Source organism: Canis lupus, chromosome 26 (assembly GCF_048164855.1).
Source record: "Canis lupus baileyi chromosome 26, mCanLup2.hap1, whole genome shotgun sequence".
Classification (NCBI taxonomy): domain Eukaryota; kingdom Metazoa; phylum Chordata; class Mammalia; order Carnivora; family Canidae; genus Canis; species Canis lupus.
Window position 1 is genome coordinate 29,384,102 of NC_132863.1, and position 17,936 is coordinate 29,402,037.

General features: G+C 43.3%; 1 protein-coding gene across 4 annotated transcripts in view; it reads left to right on the forward strand.

The window, feature by feature from the left end:
* The first annotated feature begins 4,230 nt into the window (after positions 1-4,230).
* DHX35 (DEAH-box helicase 35) overlaps positions 4,231-17,936 on the forward strand; it is a 65,857-nt gene continuing 52,151 nt past the window's right edge. For all 4 annotated transcript variants that reach the window (XR_012018582.1, XM_072801018.1, XM_072801017.1 and 1 more), the window contains exons 1-3: positions 4,231-4,375; positions 8,832-8,965; positions 13,040-13,132. Coding sequence is in view for 3 of the 4 variants with exons in the window: in XM_072801018.1 (XP_072657119.1) it covers positions 4,336-4,375; positions 8,832-8,965; positions 13,040-13,132 (267 nt within the window). In the remaining variant the exon portion in view is untranslated. The remainder of the gene's footprint in view (positions 4,376-8,831; positions 8,966-13,039; positions 13,133-17,936) is intronic.

Consider the following 17,936-nt stretch of genomic DNA (forward strand, 5'->3'; position numbering starts at 1 on the left):
GGAAAGATACCCTAGTTTGCCAGGCAGAGTTTCAGTTTATGCCTGTGAGATCCCCCTTTCGGTCAGAGATATGTCCAGTTTGAACAGTTAAGCATACTATCATTCTACCTTGAAAGCACCTGGCAGGTCTGAACCCTCCCCAACTCATCCCAACTGTATAGATAGGCATTGTCTCTCCGACCAACATACAGAGACTCCCTGGTAGCCAAGTCTCTTTCCTGGTGGACCTCCATACCTCTATACTCAGTCCTTGCGGCTAAGTTACACTTTTGCTTATGCTAATACATGTGTGAACTTGCTCGTTTGTGTGTAAGCCAACAAACCAGACAGGTTTGCAGATGTTACAAGTTGCAGAGGGCTACACCTAGACCCAGGGGGGAAATCCCAGTGTCTTGTAATTCTGCAAAGGACTATTTCTTTTCAGGCTCGGGTAGAGCTCTCTCTGATCTGGCTTCATGGAGGAGATCCAAGGGCAGTTAGGATTCTTCTTAGGAAGTCAAGAGTCCTAGCGCAGAATTGAGCGGTGGTGTAATGGACATCTGTTATTTTTGCTTCCTTCATTGCATCTTTGCTAATTTCACTCTGAGATTTCCCTCTGAGGAACCTTCTGTTTGTAACTCTGGGTCTGTGTGGTTCCGGTGAAGCTGACCACACCTGACTTGGGGTGGAATGTGTGACCTAGGTTTAAGCCAGTCAGTATGTCCTATCCCACAGCCCTGGTGATTGGTTCAGGGATGGATATACGGTCAGTCAGATACTTTGGCTAGGGATTTTTCAGAAAGAGGCTTGATGCTAGGGATGTCAGCTGACGTAGCCATGTGACACTCATGTCAGTAGAAGGCAGAATGTTAATGTTCAGAAATGAGTCTTGATTATGTCCTATCTCTCCCGATGCAGCTGTGTCTCAGCTGTGAACTACTCTTGGACTTTTTAAATTGTACGAGCCATTTTTGCACAAGAGAGAACAGATTGGGTTTTCTATCACTTGTTATATAAAAGCCTTAATGGATATAAGGATGAAAACCCCTAAATCCTGTGCCTCCTAAAACATGGCCAACATGGTCAGACTGGAAATGTTTCAAAGCAGAAAGGAACAATTAACTACCATAGACACAGAGAAACTTCTTTAATGTATCCATGCAACATGATTTTGGGGAATATTATCTTTCATGAAAAACCAATTATCATTCTGAAGTTGTAAAATATACCCCCATGTAACAAAATGATCAGACTTTCAAGGACTTGTTTGCAATGAAGTGAGTAAATTCTGGATGCCATCTCAAGAAACAAGTTTTAATTTTAGAGTAGTTATTTTAGGTCAGTCTTTCTGAAAATAGTTAAGAAGGATAAGAGTCTATTAAGACCACTCCTAGTTTGTGACAATACAACCACCCTATCAGCATCTAGGTTACTAGGTGTTTTCTCTATAAAAGTCTGTGAGAGCAAAACAACCCTTTAAGGACCAGCCAAGCCCTGAGAATTTTCTGAGTCCAATGAACTAATTCTCATCTAGGACAGCTAAGCTCTGATGGTTTTAAATGGCCCATGTGGGTGAAAAACCACTGGCTTGGAGATTAGAAAGCCTGAATTCTAGTTTCAGTTCTGATATGAAAATTAGCTCATTGAGTCTGACCAAGTCCTTTTAAACTCCCTTTTAATGAGCCAAAGGGTTTTTTTTTTTTTTTTTTTCTATAAAAAAGAATTTAGGCTAGACATTGACTAAAGTCTCCTCCAGCTTTTAAGATTATGATCCAGTAATTTGGGCATGGCCAATCTGCTGTCTCTTTAAAAGTAGGAAGACTTCTTCACATAAGTCAGAGTAATTTATAAGATATAGAAATAATAAAAAGTGGCATTCATTTCATTTTCCCTTGTATTCATGAATAAACCTCATTTTTTATACTTAAGTTGTTAGTGAAAAAAAAATATAGCCAGGGAGGATCAGTGTCATGAAGAATTAAAAATAATATATAAACCATGGTGTTCACATATACATTACTCAACAGGTACCAAATTTGTTATTGGGCTCTGAGTATGAATGTGACATGATCTTTGTCCTTAAGCTCCCCCACGCTAATAGTGGAGGCAGATGTAACTATAGTTCAACTAAAAGTTACCACAAAGGTGAGCACACAGGCCCTGAGTCTACAGAGGGGGAAGCCAGTGAATTTAGAGTATTCTTAGAGCTGCCCATGTAAGGGTATTTTAAGGATGAATGAAGATTTCCTGTCAGAGAGGTTATGTATTGAGCCCTATTATTATTATTATTATTATTTATTATTTATTATGGAAATAAAGGGGATATTTGGAAAATGAATGTATGCATGTAAATTCTGATCCCCCCCCCCCGCCCCCATCCCGTGGATTTGCTGTATTTGAGTTAACCAGAGCCAACGTTGACTGAATGCTTATGTCATACCCTGTTAGGTATTTTACATGTGATCTCATTTAACAGAACCTTTGAAGACATTTTACAACTAAGATTAGATGACAGGTAGGCTCCAGGAAATGGCAGTTAGGATTCCAAATCATGTCTGCTTATCCCCAAAGCCCTTGATCTTTCCATAACTGTGCCATTACTCCTAAAGAATGCGGAGTTTTCTTCACAGCTGTAAAAAATGCATAAATTCTGAAGTGTCTCCCTTCTTTCCAAATGAGTTGTCTACCCATACAATATTTCCTCCCTTCTTTGGATTAGTGGAATCTTTCTCTAGCTTGTTGATTGGAAGAACCACCTGTGGAGCTTCCTACAAAATGCAGGTCTTGCATGCGCCTGGAGATTCTGACTCGGGATTGGATCAGGGTGTAAAATCTGTACTTTTTTTTTTTTTAAGGGTTTTATTTATTTATTTATTTATTTATTTATTTATTTATTTATTTATTTATTTATTTATTTATGAGAGACGCAGAGAGAGAGAGAGAGAGAGAGAGAGAGAGGCAGAGACAGAAGCAGGCTCCCTGGGGGAACCCGATGTGGGACTGGATCCCAAGACCCCAGGATCACGACCTGAGCCAAAGGCAGACGCTCAACCACTGAGCCATCCAGGTGCCTCTAGAATCTATTTTTAGAGTCCAGGGTGCTAAGCATGACACGATGGACCGCGGGGACACCTGCACCGCGATGTTTCTAGCAGCGATGTCCACAGCAGCCAAACTGTGGAAGGAGCCTCGGTGTCCATCGAAAGATGAATGGATAAAGAAGATGTGGTCTATGTATCCAATGGAATATTCCTCAGCCATTAGAAATGACAAATACCCACCATTTGCTTCAACGTGGATGGACCTGGAGGGTATTACGCTGAGTGAAGTAAGTCAATCGGAGAAGGACAAACATTATATGGTCTCATTCATTCGGGGAATACAAAAATTAGTGAAAGGGAATAAAGGGAAAGGAGATAAAATGAGTGAAAATATCGGAGAGGGAGACAGAACACGAGAGACTCCTAACTCTGGGAAACGAACAAGGGGTGGTGGAAGGGGAGGTGGGCAGGGGGTGGGGGTGACTGGGGGACGGGCACTGAGGGGGGCACTTGGGGGGATGAGCCCTGGGGGTTATGCTCTATGTTGGCAAATCGAACTCCAATAAAAAATAAATAAATAATTTAAAAAAAAGAATCTATTTTTAGCAAGCACTGGGATCCTGGGCGCGGACTGGAGGAAACACCGGGTTAACGCCCTAGCCTAACTGGTGCGCCCATTTCCAGGCCTCCTACTCCCCCCCGTTTCTTCCCAGCTGATTTTCAGCATTCCCCTTAAGGCTCCGGGAGACTTCCATCCCCCTTCCCGCTGCTTTATTCGCTGCTAATAATAAACACTGCGGGTCATGGAGCACGCATGCATTCACTCATTCTTCACCCTCGCCTCGGACAGGAGCTGCGGGAAGGGGCTGAACCTGCAGCACCGGGCGAACCCTGGGCCCCCGATAATCATTTGCTGGACCAGCAAACCCACGAGGTGGTTCCTATTCACCTTCATTTGCAAATAGGGAGATATGCAAAAAGGCGACAGTAAAGCTGGGACAGCCTGTAACGCAATCGGTATTTAGCGGTTAATCCGGGACGCCGCGGGCAGGCGCAGGACCCCCGCGCCCCCGAGGCTCGCCCCTCCGAGGTGCAGGGGCGCCCCGGGGAAGACCGCCGGGAACCCTGACGTCACACTATCCCCCCCAACATGGCGGGCGGTCACGTGGGCCAGGGGCGGGGCCGCAGCGCTCCGGGAGAGCCGGCGTAGGTCACGTGGCTCGGGGGACGCCGCCTCGCGGGCCACGCCCCCTGCCCCTCCGGGTGCTCCCGCGCCGCGGAGGGGTGGAGTCTCCTCGTGACCTTTCACCCCAGCATGGCTGCGCCCGTGGGACCGGTGAGGTTCTGGCGACCCGGTAAGGCCCCCTGGCCCACGCTGGGCAGATGCGGCGGCCTGACTCTGGTCCTGGCCCCGCCGCCGGCGCCCTGGGGCCTGCGGACCTGCCTGCGGGCCTGACCTCAGCGGGCTGCCCCCGCCGCCCGGACTGGTGGGCGGGCTCCGCGGCTCGGGCGCCCTCGGTGGTCGCGGCGGACTGCGGCGTGCGCACCCCGCCTGCGCGGGAACCCGTGGCCCGCGGCGTCGGCTCCCCCGGCCTCGTTTTCCTCCCTCGGGCTGCCGGCCCTGCCGGACGCTGGGAAAGCGCCGGGCGCCCGCGTGGGTCCGGTTCCCGCCGCTCGAGCCGCGCAGTCGGCGCTGCCTGGGTTCGACTCTGCGGCTCTGCCCTCCGAGGGAGCGGGGTTCCTTCGGGCAAGCCGCCTGGTTCTCGTGAGCCTTAGTCTCCTCACCTGTGAAATGGGTAGACTAAGAAGTGTCGTGTGGGCCTGGGAAGCGAACACGGCGCCTTGTCGGACCCAGAGAAAGCGCTCATGAAACGGGAAAGTATCTTACGTTGTTTTAGGGTGATTCTTGCCCATCCTGGGTGTCCGCCGGAAAGTGACCACCCTCCTTCGTATGGGCTGCCGCCCACTTTCCCTCCGTCTGGCAAACACGAACGTTAGTCACAAAACGCTTTGCCTGATTTAATTTACCCATTAATCAGGATTTTATTGAATGTGTACTTACCAGGTCCTGTTAGATGCCTTACTTCCTCCCCTCCCCTGTGAAAACCCTTACGTTTCTTACCAGTTAACCAGCTTACCTTCTTCCACCACTTGCACTTCTGCAGACCTGGATGTGCAAAGTACATTGCAGCAAAAAATGAAATGAGACAGAGAAGGTAATACAAGGAAACCTTTTATTTATTTATTTTAAAAAATATTTTATTTATATATTTATTATTTCATCAGATACAGAGAGAGAGAGAGAGGCAGAGACCCAGGCAGAGGGAGAAGCAGGCTCCATGCAGGGAGCCCGATGCAGGACTCGATCCCGGGACCCCAGGACCACGACGAGGGCGGGAGGCAGATGCTAAACCGCTGAGCCATCCAGGCTGCCCCAAGGAAAACTTTTAAAGAGTATTTTAGAGTGATGCCCTGAATGCTAACCATACATATAAGTGATGTGGGAGATAAGCCAAAGCAAGGGATGCGTTCATTCTTTTTAAAAATCTGTAGTTTTCCACTTCATGACCGTTCTACTCAGTATTCCAGATTGTCAGCCAGGTATCCATGCTGAATTTTATTTACAGCCGGAACTAAGATCCCATTAGGTGATGAGATACCCTCTATTTTATTTATTCGAGCCTTTAATAACAGGTCAAAGTGTTAAGTATAATAAAGGCCTGAATGAATTGTTGCAAATTAGGACAGGGTACTATTTTGGTTAAAGAGCATGTGGTTACTTGAAGAGTTCTATTTAATTATTTAGTTCATTTGTTGAGGGTGTACTTAACTGAACACCTAACCTTGTGATCGAGAGGCAAATAGAGATGATCAGGCTGGGGCTCCGCTCTCAATATTTATTCTCTTTCTCAGTTTTAATGTGAATTTAGATGTCCTTGAGCTATTAAAACAAGGCAGAAAGAAGTGGTGGTAAGGAAGATAGGTTTATGAGTCAGACTGTAAAGCTGTCCTTGACTGCCATTTACTAACCTGGTGACTTGAGAAAGTCACTTGAGTACTCAGAGTCTCAGTGACCTCATCTGTAAATTGGCATAACAACACCTCCCCAAAGGATTGTTTTGAGGATTAAATGAGAATACATGTAAAGCTCTTAGTACTGGATACATGTTAACTATTAGAATTCCATAGAAGCCAACAGAAGAGAGGGAAAGATTGAATGTATGGATTGGCAATACTTCATAATGGTAGTGATGTTTTTGAGTGAACATTGAAGCACAAATAAGGCCCTGTTCCATGGAGAGGTAGGAGTATGGGATTCTGGGCAAAGGGTGTAGCATGAGCAAGGCAAAGTGGGATGTGTGTCTCGGGAATGTCCAAAAAACCAAAATAATTGAATAGCGAGATGTTGTTAAGTGATAGGGTATATTTTGGGGCAAAGCAGGCGATAACATTATTCTATTTCTATTTCATTATTTTAAAAAATGGTGATCATGATCCCACTACATTCACTTCATAATCCACTAATAGGGCAGCAGTTAAACTGAAAAACCGAGCTGAAAAAAATGAAAGTAGAAGGAATGCTGGGTGGGGGTGGTTGGGCAGTACAGCTGTCAGCCTTGTTTTGTAGATGGAGAAATGAAGGCATTACGGTTTGCAAGATTGCAAACTTGTTACTCCCTTAAGTATAGAGACTACTCCGGAGGGAAAGGGAACACTGGGCAATCAGAATGGATGGTGGGATGTAGTAGAGGGAAGCAGTACTGGTTTGGCTGAATGAAGTCTTATAAGGAGGAGACATGCTCTTTATTGACTGACAGTAGCTCTTGTAAAACATCTTATAACAAAATATACTGAGGTGGACTTGGCTGTAGGTTACAGACAGGGAGGGATGGGGTAGTGAAGAAGACACCTGGATGTATTAAACCCTGGTGTGGGAGGAAGGAAGAGACCTTGCAGGAGTAATGCTAACATAGTCCAAACAGACTGTAAAGGTCTAAAACATTTTGGAAAGGAGGGAATTTGTGACAAAAACAGAGCTGATGAGGATGAGCTATTCTTTGCAGTATTTTTCTTGGGGAAGGGTTACAAATAGTTATTAAGAATTGGCAGTAATAAGGGAAGAAAGAAAAGGAGACTTGCCTCTTTGAGCACAGGCTTTGTTCCAGGTCCTCTTCTATCTTTTATCTTGTTGAAAGGAAGGTCAGCATTTTGGCAAAAACAATACAGCAGTGCCCCACTTACCCGATTTTTGGCAATCTTGGACCTCTGGAACATAACTGTGTTCCTAGAAATAAATGGACAAAGAATTAGAGATCTGTGGCAATGACTAAACTTTGCCCTAGGGGGTCTATGGACCATAGACCTATGGGTCTATGACCATGGTCCATGGACCAATATGTTACATTTTGGTGTATTTTTCAGGAGAGGGAGTCCAGAGCCTTTATTAGATTTGCTGAAGGGATTAGGGACCTCCAAAAATGTAAAAATAAATCATTGGGCTAAAGTTGCTTGTCATAAAGCCCCTGTACTTTCACACGGCATCAGACTCTGAGTGCAGAAGGCCTGGGAGATGATAGTTTGGGGGTAATCATCCCTGTAGTGCCCCCAACAGAAGGCTCTGCAGCCAGTGTTTGAACTTCCAGGGAGGGTTTTTATGATTCACAAAGGCATTACACCCCAGTGCTGAATAGCTCTAGCTTTTGAAAAGCTTGTATCCATTGAATTCCAAGTCCTATATCACTTACTACTCTTAGTTCTGTCCAAGGGGCTACCCAAACCAGTTGGCATGAAAGTTACAGAAGCTGATCATAAAAATTGAACCCACGTTCCTCTGAAGGCATTTTCCTTCTCAGGCTAAAATCCATGGTACCTTAAAGACTTTTATATAATGGGATGTGGCTTCCCTATTCTTCACCATCCTGAGCACCAATTTGTCATTGTTGTTACCAAGCAGCTGTTGTGGAAAGCTCTTGTTTCATCTGCTCAGCACAGTGGTTTCTTGGAATAGTACTTCACACACCAGCGACTCTGGTTCTGTGATTCCAAATGGGGGCCGCTGTCTACTGCATCCCGCTCCACTGGCCATGGTTGGTTGGATCAGGCTGGACATTGGACCTAAGATGGAAGAAGAGAAGCCTTCTTTCCTGGCCTCCAGACCACACACACCCTGCCTCCCTCCCTCAGTCTTTTACTTTCTCCCTGCACTAAACTGTGTTCTTAGGAGGAGAAGTAAAAGAAGCAAGTAAGCGGCCCAAGGGTGTCGCTCTGAGGTATCTCTTGCGCTCTAGACCTTGCGGATGTGAAGGGATGGTGGGAGGTTGTGAGCCTGAGCGGCCTTGATTCCAGCTCCTACTGAGAAGCCAAACTTAGAGGCGGAGAGGCACTGAGATGAGAAGGAGCAAGCCAAGGCAGCATCTGGGGGCCGGGGCCTTGCTGTCCTGCGGTAGTAGCACTTGTCCTCCACCTCAGCCAATTCCCAGTGGCTTTCTGTCACTTGTATTAGTAGTAATGAGTAGTAATATGTGGGGACCAGACCTGAAAACTTGGTCCTCTGTAATACACCGTTATGTGCGGCCAACTTGGAGCCCAGTGGGACTCTCCTCTCTGTTCTTGCGGTGAAGCTTTTAGGGAAGATTTTTGTATTCTCCCCAGATCCTTTCCTAGAGGCTTTCCTGAAGTTGAGTATCTCTTAGTAGTTTGAGGTAAAATGCATTGCTTGTGTTATGTCTTCGCCTTTGAATTTGTAATGTTTGCACATTTTTCTGTCCATTGGTTGCATCAGAGAATCTGAAAAAAGCATTTCTGTTACAGGGACAGAGGGACCAGGTGTCAGCATCTCTGAAGAGAGACAGAGTCTAGCTGAAAACTCTGCGACAACTGTTGTTTACAATCCCTATGCTGCCCTTTCTATAGAGCAGCAGAGGCAGAAGCTGCCTGTGTTCAAGGTACAGAGTGAACATGCGCGGTTGGTCGGCCTGAAGCCCGGTGCGGCGGCCTTAAACTTGGTACTGAAGTGAATAGTGTCTTTACTCTTATCACTTCTGTAGAACACGGTGAGCTCAGAGCTGCCCTTCTGAGGGGATTAACTTCAAAATATGTGTGTGTTACTTAACCATATAAGTAAATCTCGAAAGTCCGTAACATTTTTTTTTGTTGGATGTTATGTATTGAAAAACTGGAAGGGATTGAATGTCATTCTTTTACCTCCTCTTTGCTTTAAATTATGGACAAATTTAAACATAGAGAAAAGTAGAGGAAATAGTACAACGAACGTCTATGCCTCCAGCTTCAACAGATTACCAACATTAGCTTGCTTTTTAAAGGCAATTTCTTTAAACAAGACGAATTGGGTAACCAAGGAGGTTTCTGTGGAAGAAGTTAACTCCCACTGGCATAGTGATGGCATTTGGATGCTTCTATATTGCATGCACACCCAGCACTTGATTTTATTGGTCTTATGGAATGGACGTATGTTCATCTCACAAGAGACCAAAGCATAAACTAGAATATGTTCATTTATAGCCGTAGTTCTCCAGTGCAGACGTACATGGTCCATGGACTTGCTTTCTCCCTGTTGCCAAGACCACATGGGAAGCCACATTGGAATCAGGAAGTGAGCTGTAGGCCAAAGGCCATTTAGATAGAGCTGAAGAATGTTTTTTTCATATAGCCCCCAATGAAAGGTAATGCACCCTCCCAGCCTCACGTGATACCCCTGGAATGACCTCAGTAGGTATGGCCACCAGTACCTATGGCTCTCTCTCTTCTGGCCAGTGCTGGGGAAAAGCTGCCAAGTTCTTACGCTAAGGGAGTCCCTTTGTCTACACCATGTTAATTTCTCTTCTATTAATATGTGCTTTCTCCAAATGGATTTGAAACAGAATCCTTCTTAATTTAGCCAAGTCACCTTGATTAGAGTTTTATGAGGCTCCAGACATTTCAGTCATTCACTGAGTCTGGGTTTTTCCCTCAGGCAATTAGCCTTGTCCAGTATGTGTGAATGTAAACCAGTTTGGCCCTCAGGAGATAAGATTATAGGTTGACCATTGTTGCCTCACTGGTGAGGGACACAGTTTGAACTGTGGTGAAGTATCAAGATTCTGGAGTTAGACTTTAGAGTCCATACCCAAGCTCCGTTGTTTTTGTGCTATGTGACCTTGCTTCACCATCTGAGCTTCTGTGTTATCTCTAATATGGGACTAATAACACGTACCTCAGAGGATCATTAGGAGGCCCAGATGAGATAATCCACGTAGAGCATTTAGCAAGGTACCTGACATATCGTAAATGTTTAAGTACACAGATAATTATTGTTTACTAAGTATTTAATTTTGGTCCTTTGACTTTTCTTCATCTTCCAACTGAACTTATGAGATACAATAAATGAAACAAATGAAAAAGTAATCGAGATTTAACATATTGATGGAAATTAAAATGGTATGGGTTCTTGGTAAAAAGTAAAATGGAATTTAAGCATAGTTAGGCTCTCATGAGATATGAAAGATAAATCTAGAAGACAAAAAGGGTGAAAGTGACCCATTCATCAATCCTTCCTCCATTAAAACTAAAAGTAGCTTTAAAAACAAATTGAAACTAAAGGGGTGATATATATAATGTCAATCCCTGTTCCTTGCTGCCATCACATGGCGGCCTTCTCCTCGACTGCCTCTGGTAGGCTGGCGTTTTTGCTGGGGCCTGGACACTGCTGTGCAAGGTGGTCCTCACACTCTTACACGCCGCCTCCCTGAAGGTTAGTCCCCTCTGCGCCACCAACCCTCCTCCATTTCCCTGCTGTTCATAGTCTCCAAACTGGAAATGTTGTCATGTCCCTCTTGAATGTCTCACCTTCTCTGTGTGCAGCCCTTTGTATCTAATATGTGAGGTGTGAATTACTGCCTTCAGTCTTCTGCTCAGTCTTGTATGCCACCGCCCGGTTTTCTCACAGCACTGACAGCCCATCCATCCAGACCTTGACTCTGCACGGCTTTCCATAGAGAAGCCCGGGCTACTCTAACTCATTTCCAAACCGCACCTAGAGCTTTTTGTGGGCTTTTGATGATGCCCCTGGCATAGAGTTTGTACTGTTTGCTTGTTTCCATCTTTCTTTTGCTGATGTCATTTCCCTTTCCTGGAATGCCTTGTCTCTTTCTGTCTGTAATCAGATTGTCTTTCAGGTTTTCCTTGACCATCTACCATCTATCTGTCTATCCATCCACCCACTGGTTGGATCTATCATTCACAGAATACCTGCAAAGATCTCAAACCTTTCACCTTTCCCTACCCAGAATGAAAGAAAGCACCAAGTCCAGGCAGCCTACAAAAAAGGGTTTAGACTGGTCAGCAGACCATCTGCAGCAGGATTTGCTGTGGGGGCTTGAGAAATGCAGGTTCCTGGGCTCCACCCTAATCCTATTGAATCAGAAACCCTGTGGGTAGGGCTAGGAATCTTCATTTTTAGCAAATATTCTAAGAGGGTTTCACACTAAGATGTGAGAACTATATATTTAGACCCCAAATAATGCCAAATTCAAAAACCCAAAGCATCCAACACCTTTATGAGCCAATTAGGCAGCATGTTCACTCTCCCAGTCCTCAGCACATTGTCAGTACCCAGTCAGACAGGCTGAGCAGTAGACAGAGTAAGGGGCCTTGGCAGGGTTTACTTCATCCCAGACCAGGCATTTATGGAATACTTTTATGACTTTCCAGACCGTCCGGTACATCTCTTAGCAAATGTAGGGACAAAAATACACTCTAAAGCTAAGCAGATAGAATGTTGGAATGATCTCTTGAATTTTTCTGCTCACACTAAAAGGGTAAAAAAAGAAGGCTCAGTTGAAATATAGATGTAACCTATAGGTGCTTTATTATGAACTTGGATTTATTTATTTAAAGATTTTATTTATTTGAGAGAGAGAGAGAGAGAGAGAGAGAGAGAACACAAGTTGGGGGAGGGACAGAAGGAGTGGGAGAAGCAGACTTCCCACTGAACAGGGAGTTGGATGTGGGGCTCCATCCCAGGACTCCAGGATCATGGCCTGAGCTGAAGGTAGACACTTAACTGACTGAGCCGCCCAGGTGCCCCTGAACTTAGATTTAGAGGTAGAGGCAACAGCATATTCTTTTGGCTTTTTTATTTTTCCCAGTTAATAAATGAACGACTTTATAATTAGATACAATGCATAATTTGTACAAAATGTAAAGGTCTTCTTCACACTCTTGCTCCTTGGCCACCCTCTTCTGCTCCTGGAAGTGGTACAATGACCAGTTTTTTGTTTTGTTTTATTTTCTGCAAGATAGCTTGTACATAGCATATATGTGTCCTTTTTTTGAAAACTCAAATAGTGTATTATTTACTGTTTAGCATCGTACATTCCTCCCTTAACATATCTTGTTGACCATTCCATATCAAATAGACATTCGTTCTTTTTTTAAATTCAATTAATTAACATATAGTATATTATTAGTTTCAGAGGTAGAGTTCAGTGATTCATCAGTCTTATATAATATGCGTTGCTCATTATATCACATGCCCTTCTTAACGTCCATCACACAGCACATCCCCCCACACCCTCTTCTCTCTAGCAACTCTGTTTGTTTCCTATGGACATTTTTTATTTTTATACCTGTGTATATTCCATTAATGGAGTGTTTCATAACTGATTTATCACCCTGTTGATTGACATTTAGACTGAATTATTATAAAGAACACTTCAGTGAGTATGCTTGTATATATACCTCTGTTCATATGTATCATTAGTATGTTTGTAGTATAACTTCATATAGGTGAAAGTGTTGAATTAAAGGGTATGTGCATTGTATATTTTGGTAAATTATTGCTCTCAATTGCACTTGTTTCAGCTTATCTGGACACCAGCACTGCAAGTTAGAAATATATTTTGATAGTTCTTTTTAAAATTTACTTTGGAAAACAGCTCATCTCATAATGCTTAAATATCTTTGTTTAGGTCTTTTGAGAAAATGCATGGCTCTTTACAATGTATGGTTCTATTTTTCAGCTTAGGAATCATATATTGTACTTGGTAGAAAACTATCAGACAGTGGTGATTGTTGGAGAGACGGGATGTGGGAAAAGCACGCAGATCCCACAAGTGAGTATATACTTAAATGTGTCTTTGTACTTATATTTGGCTGGAAGGATTTTGTAACTTGAGAACTCTCTTTACTATAATTTGCTTTTTAAAGATCTTTTGTCGTAGAGAAAATATTCAATCCCACTAGATATTTTTTATTCAACTTTTGGTTCTTGTGATTGATTAGCTTCAAAGTAACATTCATTTTTGATTTATTATAATTCCAAAATAATGATTGAATAGCCAAGCTCTGAAAGGAACTGTGGGGATTCCTTCAAAGAGGTATAATGCCTGGTTTTTGTCCTCAAGTAGTCACAGTTGAAGAGGAGGGTGAAATGAATGACTGCTGCTCTAGCTGTAAATAAAAATGGAATACCAAAGAATCACATGGTGCTGTGGAAGGAGCCCCTATTATCAAGCAAACCTCTGCTTGTGTGGACAAATGTGAACAGAAGGATTGGGGGGAAGGGCCTTGTAAAAAAAATGACACTTGAAGTAGACTTTGAACAATCAGTGGGAGCTGGCTGGGAAGATACTCTCATCCAGGCAGTATTGTGGTCAGAGATACTGGGGTATGAGAAGGGTCTGGGACTCAGCAAGAATGGAAAGACAAGGTGAAGTCAAAGTTTGTCTTACGAGGCTTAACTTGGAGAGTGAAGAATGCTGTATAAGTGGTCAGGGATGAGAGTCATTGCAGATTTTTCTTTCCTTTTTAATGTAGATTTTTGCTGAAGTATGAAATGTATATCACAGATTATTTCTATCATAATTGTACAGTGTGATAAACTTTCAACAAGCGAATACATGTTACCAGCGCCCAGATCAAGAAATGGAACAGAACATTACCATAGCCCCAGAAGTCCTCTTGTGTCTCCTTCTGGTCTCTTGCCCTCTCTTTCTGCTTCCTATGCGACACACAAGGGTATCCCTTATTCTGGCTTCTAACACCATAGATTAGTTCTATTTTTGAACTTTGTAGAAAGAGATAATATGGCTTCTTCTGCCCAACCCAATAATGGATTTAGGTTGTAGCCAAGACACAGTTATTTCTTAAAAGGTCCCTGGGTTATGTAATGTGCAGCTAGGGAGGGGTATGCAGTGGGAATGGACAGCAGTAGAGAAAGGACAACAGAGCACAGAGTGGCCTGGAGGGAGAACATTTGTGCGGGTGGTATCAAAACCCTAGCCAATTACTTAGCTTCTTGCAGAGACACACAGGACAAGGGCCATGTTGAATTACTGAGAGATTATCAGAGGGCAGTAATAATCATTACCACGATCATCATCAAACGGGTAATAAGTAAGTGCTACATAAAGTTGGCACTTAACACGTATTAATCTATTTAATCCTCAGTGACCCTGCGAGGCAGGCACTGATACTATCTGTTTGACAGTCGAAGATGTTAGAGAGCAGTGATGTGGAGGAGGGAACATAGAAAGTGAAAGATGGGCCATGTGAGGAGAGATGGTCTTAGTTTGTTTAGGAGTAAGTCTGTATGGTTATTCAGTCAGCTCAACATAACTATGTTATGTTAACAAAGAACCTGAAAATCTTGGTGGCATAAGAACACAAGGGTTTATTTCTTTCTCCTACCATGTGATCTTCTTGGGGTGATGACCCAAGATGACTGCTCCATATGGTCACTGAGGATGATGACCCAGCTCTTATCTGGAACTTGGGAGTCTTGGGGTAGATGGCAGGATTAAGAGATGGTTCAAGTTTTAGAGCTTGAGACTAGAAGTGGCACTTTTGCTCATGTTTCATTGGACAATGCTGGTTTCACTGCCAGGCCTGATAGCCTTGGGGTGGTAGTATGTGGAATCCTCCCACAGGGGTGGATGGCAGATATTTGGATCCGCAGTACAGTATAGCATAATGATCTGGTCATTTCCCCCAGCAAGGCTTAGCTGCCAGGGAACAGAGAGGGCCAGCTCAGGGGCAAGTCTAGGCAAAGAATGGCCTGGAGGTGAAAGAACAGGGCCTGAGGATCCAGCCTGGGCAATGTGGCAGCAAACAAAGGTGATTTTTTTTTTTCAATTTTGGAGGAATATTTAATAGGTTCACATGGTTTATTTTTTCAGAAAGATTTTATTTGTTCATGAGAGACACAGAAGGAGAGGCAGAGACATAGGCAGAGGGAGAAGCAGGCTCCCTACAAGGAGCCTGATACGGCACTTGTTCCTGGACCCTAGGATCATGCCCTCAGCCACAGGCAGACGCTCAACCGCTGAATCACCCAGGCATCCCAGTTCACATGGTTTAAAATCCCAAGAGATGTGAAAGAACATCAAAAGAGAAAGATCTCTCTTCTGCTGTATCTTCTGATGCTCATTTCCCTTATGCGGATATAATTGATGGTACTAGTTTCTCAGAGATTTTTCTCACTGTACTTACAAAAAAGTGTGTGTGTATCTTTTTTTAAAACACAAATAGGTAGCATCTATACATGCTTTAATGTACCTTGTTTTTTCTCCTACTCAGTGTATCATTTTTCAGTTACATAGATTGCACATAATTTATTTTGTTAATTCTTAGTTGATAGGCATTTAGGTTGTTCCCAGTTTTGTATTATCACGCTGATGCAGTGAGTCAATTTGCATATAATTTTGCACATATATGGGTATACTTGCAGAATCAGTACAGTAGTTATGGAGTTGCTGGATCAAAGGGCATATACGTTTGAATTTAATGACTTTTAAGGAACTTTTTTTTTTTTTTTATAAGCCCTGTGGGTTTTTTTTTTTAATTTATTTTTTATTGGTGTTCAATTTACTAACATACAGAATAACCCCCAGTGCCCGTCACCCATTCACTCCCACCCCCCGCCCTCCTCCCCTTCTACCACCCCTAGTTCGTTTCCCAGAGTTAGCAGTCTTTACGTTCTGTCTCCCTTTCTGATATTTCCCACACATTTCTTCTCCCTTCCCTTATATTCCCTTTCACTATTATTTATATTCCCCAAATGAATGAGAACATATAATGTTTGTCCTTCTCCGACTGACTTACTTCACTCAGCATAATACCCTCCAGTTCCATCCACGTTGAAGCAAATGGTGGGTATTTGTCATTTCTAACAGCTGAGTAATATTCCATTGTATACATAAACCACATCTTCTTTATCCATTCATCTTTCGTTGGACACCGAGGCTCCTTCCACAGTTTGGCTATCGTGGCCATTGCTGCTATAAACATTGGGGTGCAGGTGTCCCGGCGTTTCACTGCATCTGTATCTTTGGGGTAAATCCCCAACAGTGCAATTGCTGGGTCGTAGGGCAGGTCTATTTTTAACTCTTTGAGGAACCTCCACACAGTTTTCCAGAGTAAGCCCTGTGTTTTTTGAATACATTCATATGGTACAAAATTCAAAAAGCACAGGAGAGTAAATGGTGAAGAGTGAATCTCCTGAGCTTTGCTGGTGAAATGGACTAGGTCATTGTGATAGATGATTATATTATTGGTCCGAATACCAGCCTCATCCTCCTTTCCTCACCACGCAGTTCCTCTTCTCTGAGACCAGCATAACTTCTTGTGACGCTAATTTGAGTTATGGCCTAGGAAAATTGGACAGGCTGAGGAGCTGAAGGTCACGGCAAGAATGTGGAGCAGGTTTTTCTCAACACACTGACTTGCTGGATTTATATAATATCTTTCCTTGGAAAAGTACTGCATGCTGAAGCACCAAACACCAGTTTTGAAATTTCACAAACTATTTGTGGAACCTAGATGATATTTTTTCCTAGAGCTCTGTCAAAACAATGGACTATGAAAATAAGCTCTTTGCTATAATTTTTATTAGTGCTGTTTTTGATGGAGTGCTTCCTTATCCCACTCCTTAATGAGAAGATCAGATTTGGTGACCCTTAAAAAGAGGAAAGATGGAATCCAGCATGACATCCACTGCCTTTTGATAGCAACACTATTCTTGCTTTTGCAGCATCTTTAAATTTCCATATGTCAGCAGTCATCAGCATGCAGGAGTCTGAATCACAGGTGTATCAAGGAGACTGGCTTTATGGGCAGCTTGTTTATTTTATGGGAGTTCTTTTTCTTTCGCTTACCACTGTTACTAAGAGAGTGACTGCAAGTATGTGTGTTTTATTTTGGATGGTAGAATTATGTGTCCTGGTTATGTGGCAGGGCTGTGGTTTGCCAAGCTTAAATCCCAGCTCTTAGATTTTTATCTGTGTCCTTGGACAAGTTATGTGATCTCTTTGCTTATCTCTAAATTGTTGATGATGCTGTTACCTTCCTTATAGGATTTGTTGTGAAGATTAGATGGGATGGGCTTATGCATGCAAGGTGCTCAGCATAGTTCCTAGCACCTAATAATGTCCGTGAATCTTAGCTATTATTTCTTGTAGCTCTGTTTTTGCATTTGTGTTGATTGGCATAGTTGGTAGTGTTTTGTGTATGTATTCAATACAAGAGAGAGAGAAACTTTACAGTTTTTATAGCAAAAAACCTACATCATCTAAAACATGTTGTTCCTTACAGTCATTTTTTTAAACTATTATTTCTAGCTAATTTTAGACTAACAGAAAAGCTGCAAAAATAGCACAGAATTCCCGTAAACCTCTCCCACCACTTCCCCTAGCACAGTAATCAAAAGCAGGGCATCACTATCGCTATAGTGCAGCGGCTGGACTACGGATCATATGCATCTCTTCAGTGTTCTCCCTGATGTCCTTTCATAGTTTTAAGATACTAGACCTCTTGTTGCAGGTTGCTGTTACTTCTCCCTAGTCTTCTCTAGGCTGGGAGAGTTTCCTCATTCTGTCCTCCTCATCTTTCATGACCTTGACGTTTTTGAAGAGTACTGGG